Genomic DNA, 9491 nt, shown 5'->3' on the forward strand with positions numbered 1-9491 from the left:
GGGGGGGGGAAGTATATATAAAGACCAAAAGAATGTGGTTTTCAGATAAAATTAACCACTAATATCTGAACAGATTAATGGTGAAGAGCACACTGCTAAAGGATGGAAGCCTGTTAATAGCCACAGACATCAGTATCAGATGACAGGCTCTCTTTGGAAAAGACTTGCATATGCAAGATAAAAGTCCTCTAGATATAAGGGCACAAACATACAGCAGGTTTGGAGCAAACTAGAATGCAGAAATACACTGTACTACTGCTTAGTAGTACAGATGCCATCTGTTACTTTTTCAGAAAACCAAGTATTACATTTTGCAGTATTCAAGATCTTATGGCTGGTAATGGTCTGATCTACTGCCCATGGCAATTGACTCTTCCCATAGTCAGACCCAGGCAGATGCCATTTTTCATGGATGAATTCTGGCACCTGAAATCTCTGAGAATTCTGAGATTGGTAGGGCAGTTTGATAATACAACCTGTAAACTAAAACATACATTTAAGTATTGCTCTTGATCCTACTCTAAGGGAGAAGAAAGGTCAGAAATCAGTTACAATTTTGTTAACTACTTCTTTAAAGGCCAAAAGATGAGCAATAGATCGATATACTAGAAGCACTGCATTATATAATAAAAAATAACATTTAGAATCGCAGAACATGCAGTCCTTCAGACACCAGACCAAGAACGATAGCAAGGGTGTGTGTTTGTACTCTAAAATGGAAGCTCATCCAGCCTCTTGCAATTAAAGAAATGCAGGACTTTGGAAAAAGTAATGGGTGGATTCTCTTCTCATACTGTCAAGAGAATGTGAACAATACGTTAAAAATAAAAACGCCTCAAGTAACACATAACATATAGCCAAAGCGTTGAGCAACAGGTGTGAAGTGTGACTGTTCAGTACTTCTACAGAAACTATGAGCATATAAGGAAAGAAGGATGATACTTGATTTGACTGCCTTACCTCTATGAACTTGCCGAGGGTTGCATTGGTTGGGTTGTGAGTGATCAGGAAACGCATATTCTCATACGTAATTTCCACGGGGGCTGGACGGTTCATAATGGCAAACAAAATGTGTAAGGGGCCAAAAAAAATAAAACTTAAAAAAAAAAAAATCAATAACCTTGGAAACGTTTCACAGCAGAAAACATTAAAAAGACCACTAAAATGCCTGGGATTGATCAGAGCTTGTTTTGACGTGTTTGTTCCTTAAAGAATTCGCTTCTAGAAAAGCAGGTTTGCTTCAGAATCCACTTGAATTCAACTTCGGCCTCAATTACTGCAGGTGGTATCCTTCAGACTCCAAAAACTCTGACTACATGCAAGACTAGGCAGCCTGTTCTACATTTAGGCACTGGTGAGGCAAAAAAGTAAGGGCAGATTTTCTCTCCACTTTGTTTTCTTGATGCTTAGTTTTGCTAGAGTCAGTAAAAGGAATATGCTTCCAATGTGCAGAAGATATCCCATATATTTGGGTGTGTTTGCTGTGTCTGGAGTCTTCAAGGCAAAGTAATTATGGCACGTAGAACCCCCTGCGCTCAGCTCACTTGTCAGCCAGGATGCTGTGCTGGGCCTGGCAGAAGTCTGCCCTCACACTCAGAATCGCCATAAATGTGCGACGTATATTCCAACAGAACACCTAAAGAGAAGAAAAATATCACGTAAGAGAATTTCTTGCTCCTACTTCCAGAAACACCAAATATCAACTCCCCCAGAGAAACTCAAATCAGAATAAATAAGACTATGTTTTAAAAATAAACACACACAAAAAAAAAAATCAGTCTTCACTGGAGTGCCAATAGTTGTAATCCCGCATATTCTTTCGGCATTGAGTATGCTCTAGCCCAGAGACACGGGACTTCTTGTAACTGCTGTTGCTGGCAGCCAGGCACCGGAACCGAGAACAAGGAAACCTTTCTGTGCTCTCTGCGGTCCCTCCCTCCCAACCAGGTGCCCTAGAAGCAGAGAAAATAGCACAAAGCCAAGTACATGCCTGAAAGCGTCTGTTTGTACAGTCATACCTGTTTGGCTTAAGCCCAAACATGTAAAAAAATATTGTTGGTATGGCTTTATTTTCTGAACAAAATAAGCCGAACAAGGAGAAATAAGAGTACAACTAAACTGCCATATATTCGAGTTTTTGCTAGCCGATAAATTTCACCAACACTGTTGTATCACCAAACTCCCAACAGTAGTAGGGAGATATCCTCCAGAAATCAGTCATTTCAAGAGCAACCAAATGGTCATTTAGCAGTAATAACTTTCAGTTATTCTCAGTCTTATCTGTGTTTACAGACTAGGGCATTAAGACAGCAGCAGCTCCTAGTCCTAACACACAGGATTCAAAACACAGATGTTTCACGAACAGCAATAAAAGATGGAACAATTTAATTCTACCATGAAGTTTAGAGGGATGAAAATGGAGCTAACTGAAACTCGCTCATTTAACGCTGAAATACTGAATAAGCAATACGGCTTTTCACTGCATTTAAAAAGCGTGAAGTCAAAGAATCACTACTGACACTTCTTTTTTAGGGAGAAAGTTTTAAATCAGTTGAATAAAATCCAAACTAGCAGCCAGAAGTCACAAACCTGCAACTCGAGCGGAAAGGTCAACGTGGCACACTTAAGTGAATACAATTAGGGAAAAACACACATGCATGGAAGTTCACACCCCAAAACTTCTGGTGCACTCAACATTTTAATGAGATCCTCACTTTAAAGTAGTCAAATTAGGTACTAAAAAAATTACCTTTTTCACTGACATGAAGTAAAAAAAAAAAAAATAAATCACCCAAAATCGAGCAATTATTTCCTTAAAGAACAGCTTTCAGTGCCAAAAAATACATTAATTAGGTTGCCAGAAGCAAGAACAAAGATGTTTTCAATAACCTCCCCCGACCTTAACGCAGTTCTTACTCTGAGTGACTGAAATGCAAATTTCAAAAATGAATCCTGGAATATTTTATCAGCGTAACGACACAGGATTAAGTCTCACCCCAGATGGAAGAGTCCCATCTAAACACATCATACTCAAGTCCTTACACTTGTCAATTCTCTCACACATACTGCCAAATCTCAAAGCAAAGGCTTTGTTAAAGTGTATTACAGTCTGCTACAGTGATGATGTACCACAAACAGAATGGCTAAAGTTACAGTACCCACATGTGTTCAACACCTGTAAAACTTGATGCAAGGAACTCTTTTTTTAGGCCAATACTGGCCTGGTTTTCCCATTTGAACATACGCTCCAGTCATCTGACATGTCCTGGAGAGTGACCTGCAGACTTACATCACAGGGACAGTTTCAAAATTAACTTTTGAGGACCTAACAAGGTTATTTAAATAAAAAGAGTGGTCAATAGATCTTGGCATAGGAGATCAAAACTTGGATCCAGAGTACCAGAGGATTACAGCATTACAAAGTACATTGTCGCCAGGGGAAGAGCTATTGTGTCATATTTAAACAAATCCTTTAAACATTTTTCTTCTCAGCACACATAATTTGGTTGGAAGAGCCTCATCCAGTGCTATTTGCACTGTGAGTTGTATCAAACCAGCTCATTATGGTTACACTTCTCCTCCCTCAAGCAAATCACAGAGGGAATTTCAACCCAATTATTTTAAAAGTCTTTTGTAAAAACGATTTACCAAGTCATCAAGAAAGGGCACAGGGAGATGACATGTTCCAGTAAATTAAGTATGGCAGCAGAAGCCACCAACTCAAGTCCTACTCTCAGAGCTGCAGCTGCTCGTGGTCCGACCTTGGCCAAACCACTTTCAGTGGCTCAACTCATCTGCAGAACAGGAATGACACCATCTTACCTTCCTTCCCCAAAGGAGTATTACTGAAGTATTTAATTAGCTAATAGCTAAGGAGTGATTAAAAATGTAAAGCACTGTACTTAAGTCTGAAAAATTATTTCCAGAAGGATAAGAAGTTTATGCAGCACACAAACCTATTTTTAAAAGTTTGGTTACTGACACGTATATCCCTTCCTCCCAGGACTTTTAAGCTACAGTTTAAAAAGAAAAACCAGGCTTCTAATTAAGAAAATGAAAAACAGGAAAAACCCTATTGTCTACAAGTTCTGATCTCCCCAAGTAAATACTTAAAAATTTCTTCCTCCCTATGTTAGCAAATTTGCACTTCAAAATCCCAAGAGAACCGAGCACTATCAAACAGATGACAATAAATAATAACCAGGTCTATGCATAATGTAAAACAAGAAATAATTTTTCAGCCAATTAACCTTCAACTTTTTATGCTTAGAAAGTGAGATAGCACACGGAGAGAAGCAAAAAAAATTACAACATGTTTAATGTGGTTGGCCTCTAAAAGGCAGCAGAGGTATCCAACACGTCAACGCTATTAAGTGCGAAAGCTCCGTCAGGAACCAGAGGAGGAGGAAGAGCAGAGACAGCAGGATAAACAAGCCAAGCAATAACCATTCATGCATCTGAAAAGAACTAGATATGCTTGGGAGTCAGTTCCTGATGTTGTTTGACTTAATTATCAGGGAATAATCATCAATCAAGATGCCTATCTATACAACCAAGTTTAGTCAGCTGTGACAGTGTCTGTACCTACAGACAGGATTAATTTAAGTTATAACTAACAGCAGCACTGTGTGCTCCCTACCTCTCACGCTCACGCAGCCATACATGCTGAGACAGCTTGATAAAGCCTAATGAGGCCAATTTGAGAAGAATGTCTTTCAAAATACTATGAACATGCAAGAATATGCTTAAACCATAAGCAAGGGGCAGTCGTATTAACTAGCATAAATAAATCACAGTGATTAACTAATTAAGAGAGAAGAGTTAAATGAATTCCTGACTTGACAGAAGCTTCGCTTGAGATTGCCTTAAGTAGAAATCCAACACACCTACAATATTCATCTCCAGTGGCCGCCTCGTCTATCATCGCTTTGACTCCTCAATTAGATACTTCAACTCTTCTGTACAGAGCCATACAATTTCAGGGAGACAGGTCTAACGAAAAACAAGCAGTAACACCGTAAGGAATTTCTAGCTCCACCATCTCCTTCAAAACACACCGGTAAAAGTGCTGCCTTAGCTACACTGAGACAGCGAAACAGCCTGCAACAGCTGCAGCTTCCAGAGATTGCAAAACATGGATACCTTTGGGAAGGTCATTTGGATCACCTTTCAAAATAACCAAGCACACAGGATGCACAGCAAAGCCCACTAATTTGTCAGTCAGTATTAAAAGAATACTTCAGTGTTTTGAAGACCAGTGTTTTCAAACCATCTCAACTAGTTCTGTTCCTGTAAGTGGGAATCCACATTTGACGTTAACAAAGTTAGGTCACGAGCTGCTGAATTTTCCCCTTTTTCCTCTTCCATAATACCGCATTCTTGTAGTTAGCATTTACACACGTGAAATCAGCACCACAGCCCACTGATGGTACATGACTTGATACCATAAAAACTGCCATCCTGACATGGCCCTGCAGCCCAGTCGGGCTTTTCCCCACGCTCCGCATACATCACATTTCACTTCCCCTTCCTGCATTGCCTGCTAAGTGACCCACATACTACCAAAATGTCCCGTTTCATCTGGAGTGCACAAGGTGCTTTGCAAGTGAAAGAATTCACCACGACCTCCAAAATGAGCCTTAAAACAGTGGAAACACACGTTAGCAAGAACCAAAGCAACCATCTTTTCCAAAATATACTCTCCTAGTATACAAAGAAAAGAAACTCTGGAACTAACATTCTGGGACAAAAATCTTGAACACTCTCTGAAGGAAGCCTGCTCAGAATGACACGTGCCTAGAGAGGGGTGAGTCAAAAATTTTACTGTTCCACCCTATCCACTCCCACCATGGAGCTCCCTCCCAGCCTGCTGACAAGTTCTGCAGGGTGACTCATTCGTTTCCTTTTGCACTAACCCAATCGCTCTGTCCCGGGCCATAAAACCCACAGCAGCAGATAGAGATCTGCCTTAGCAAGGAAAAAAAAAAAAAAAAAAAAGAGTCCAGATTAAAGATGTCTCAACTTAGAAGTGACACATCAGGAAACAGTAAGAACCGTCAAACGTACCATGCAAGACTACTCAGTGAGAGAACAATCCTGCAGCAAAACTCAAAATTGAGTACTATGCGGAAAAAGTTTAGCTGCCATCCCTAAATTTGGGTGAGGTCAAACCACTATATCCAACACAGGCATCCAGGCACAAAGATCATCATCCTGGCGAGCTCAGCAGTGGAAAGCAACTAGATACTGCATTAGCTCTTTCAGAAAGAATTGATAAGCATGCGTGCTTTACGCTTCATATCTTCTCTTTCCTGTGAAATACAACCTGCTTCATAGTTAAAAATGCTGTTCCGACACAGGAATTTTTTGAATGCCTTCCCCACCCACCATTTAGTTTTTAAAAACCCTTCGGAGGACACATTTGAATGTCATTTACATACCATGCCCAAAAAGTTTAAAGTTACTAGAAGTGTTTGAACTCAAAACCAAAAGGCCCTGCTAAGAAAAAGAAATTTAAGCTATTATCCCATTTAAATTACAGAATTATATTCAAGTAAAATCAAAAATTACTTTAGACAACAGTTCATGAGTATGTGACACTAATAACTAATTCCTAAAACTCAGAATGCTGAGTCGTCTAAGCAGCATCAACTGTTGGTCTTTGAAAACACGGTCCTGCTAGATCATCAGCTCCTCCGACAACTCAGACTAAATATTCTCACACTTTAAGTATAAAAAACCAGCCCACACCACTAAAAACCCATTAACAAGTCAAGCAGGACTTAAAAGCAATTTCAAATCACACAGCAATAGGGATATTATTTTATTTAGTTACAGAGTTGAACTACTTGCATCTTACTCATCTCACTTATTTGAATTTGCCATATACCTCTGCCGGAAAAATGACCTAGTGGAGAGCTGGCCCCCCTTCCACGCTCCTGTGGCAGCTGAGCTCAGTCTGACAACTGAACCTGAAGCTTACTGATAAATTTCACTGCAGGGCCACAGAGTCTCAATTGTTAAAACCCACAGCCCATGATTTCGAGCAGAGCTAGACTTTCTGTGTCAGAGACCAAAATGAATTTAACTTTTTGGTACTGAACAGAGAGAAACAAGGGGTAACAAAAGGTACATGTAACAGTGACCGGAATAGAGACAGCAACTCAGGTTCTCAAGTGTTGTAACTGAAAAAAGGATCAAGAGATTTAAGACTCCTTTAGCCCTTCACAATGAGCAAAATGAGCCACAAAATGATACCAAAGTCAACAGCCACTATAAAGGTATTTTGTACTTTCTGACGATACGCATCAGCCAGATACTGGCCTGAATAGGTGCCAGCCTGATCTAGTACTGCAATTCACATACGTCAAAAAGAATAACTTCTAGCCCAGATTCTCAAGCCATTCGGTCTATTTTTCAATGTTTAGACAGAGCTGTTTTAAATCTCCAACTCTTTAACAGGCAAAGAAGCTGTCAAACTAATCCAAATACAACAGGCAACAGAGAGCTCCTCTCTGCTCGTTCAGTAATGGCACATCACTGACAACGTGTTTTCTCCTCCAAAGATAATATCAAAATACACAACCTACACCATTTACAAAAATTATCTGCTTGCACTGCAATAGCTCAAGAGCTATGTTTTCAGCTGTGGATCGTCTTCCTTAAAGCGAGGACAGAAACATGCCTTTCCATGAGCCATGCATCGCCCGGCTCTCCTCCCAAGCCTCACAACAGTTAACCAACGCGGGATTCCACCACGGGGCAAAGTCCAGCAGCAGGAGCGAGGAAATCGGCTGCGATCACAGTTCAGCTCCGCTCTGGTAGAGGAAGAACATTTGAGTACTGCTGCGTGGAAGAGAACGATGGATATTTGCAGATAATTTAACCTGAAGTCAATCAGCTGTGTTTAGGAGAGATGTATGCAAAAACATCACAACTAGACCCTGTGTAAGACAACCTACATTCCTGGCTGTACATCCATACATACGCGGACACATACTCCTACCTTAACTCCGACCAATCTTTTCTTTCCAACAGTTGAGTTCATTAAATCTAAATGTTTCTGGATGTTGAGTCATAAGGAGATAAGAGTTTTCTGGCTGCTGCTAGTGGTGGGTTTATCTTTTTTCTTCTTTAAATACTAACTGCAGTTCTGAGTCAGAATCTGACTGGTTCATTTTGGGAGTTTTGAAGCGAGTTTCCATTTATACAGTAGCCTTTAAAAGCCAACTTTCTGCCTTACTCCTCCTCACACTGAAACCAACAAGCACACAGCTGCCCTGAGAGAAAAAACAGATTGTGACTAATCACACCAAGGAACCATCACCACAACCGAGTGGAAGCCGCTTCTACGATCATCCCCATACCGTAACACCTCCCGACCTGCAACCTCGCCTGCGCTCCAAATCCCAAACCTCCAGCTCTCAATAACTAGGGTTCCTCACCCGCTAAAGCATGCCCTAAGCAGGAAACCACAGCCATTCCCAGTAAGCACACCACTCCCTGTCTCAGGCCTTCCTGCAGGTCACTCTCAGCACCCTCAGCAACACTTTAGCCACTGCCCTGGCCAGGCCGGACTTCATCAACTCCCCACTTCCAGCCCAGGCGGTTCCAAATCCCACAGGGCAGCCCTCTATCTACACAAGCCAGCCTCGGCAGTCACAACCCTGCCCCCACTCAAACCCCAGGAAAACCACCACATCCTGGACACCCTTCCTTCCCAGCTCCACATGCCCCCCTCCAGCCTGAGAAACATTCCCCCCCGCAACTGCTCGCAGCTTTCCCCCTCCATTTTCGAGCCCAGATCCCAGGAAAATTCTTTACCCTTTACAGACCATCTCCAGGCCTAACACAAGGCAGGCCCACTTTCCCCAAAACAACCCCCCCATCCTTTCTCAAACTCTTCCCTATCCGTACACACACACAGTAACACCCTGTCCCCTCAAACAAACCCCTCCAAACGTTGTGTCCCCCCCACACCAGGTACAAACAAGACCCCCTCCATTCACCCACACCAACCCCTTTACAGTCTCCTTATCCTCCCACTGTTGCAAACCTACAGGCAATAAGCCCCCCAAGCCCAGCTACAAGGCAGATGCCCTCCCCTAAACCACTCCTTTGGGCTCCACTCACCCCAGCGTCAGAGCTGAGAAGGGACCCACACAAACCAGCCATACAGACCTGGGGGGTGGGTGCTGTAAGTCAACCCCATCCCACAGGTGAGGGAAGGACCCTACAAACCAGCCTCACAGGCTGACGTCCCACAAAGCAGCCCAACGCTGCAGGCAAGGGCTACTATCCCAAACCAGCCTTATCGGCCATGGGGGTCCCTCATACCAGGCCAAACCCACAGGCAGGGGGAAATCCCCCAAAACCAGCCTTAAAGTAGAGTAGGGACCCCACAGCCTAACAAGCTGTCCCCAAACCTGCTGCTCGGGCCAAGGGAGCCCCCGAAGCCCAGAAGGAGTCTCCAAACAAGGCCTAAAGGTCAG

At 42.4% G+C, this 9491-nt stretch overlaps 1 protein-coding gene across 4 annotated transcripts in view; it reads right to left on the bottom strand.

Moving 5' to 3' along the window:
- The window catches only part of PTP4A2 (protein tyrosine phosphatase type IVA, member 2), an 11237-nt gene extending 9601 nt beyond the window's left edge, over positions 1-1636 (bottom strand). For 2 of the 4 annotated variants that reach the window (XM_009707863.1, XM_009707862.1), the window contains exon 1: positions 961-1596. In XM_009707863.1, the coding sequence (XP_009706165.1) occupies positions 961-1056 (96 nt within the window). In that variant the 5' untranslated portion in view covers positions 1057-1596. Of the gene's footprint in view, positions 1-960 lie in introns of all 4 variants that reach the window. The other 2 variants (XM_009707859.1, XM_009707861.1) reach the window with 2 other exon arrangements.
- Positions 1637-9491: the final 7855 nt, after the last annotated feature.

Source organism: Cariama cristata, unplaced genomic scaffold (genome assembly GCF_000690535.1).
Source record: "Cariama cristata isolate BGI_N322 unplaced genomic scaffold, ASM69053v1 scaffold7619, whole genome shotgun sequence".
Lineage (NCBI taxonomy): Eukaryota > Metazoa > Chordata > Aves > Cariamiformes > Cariamidae > Cariama > Cariama cristata.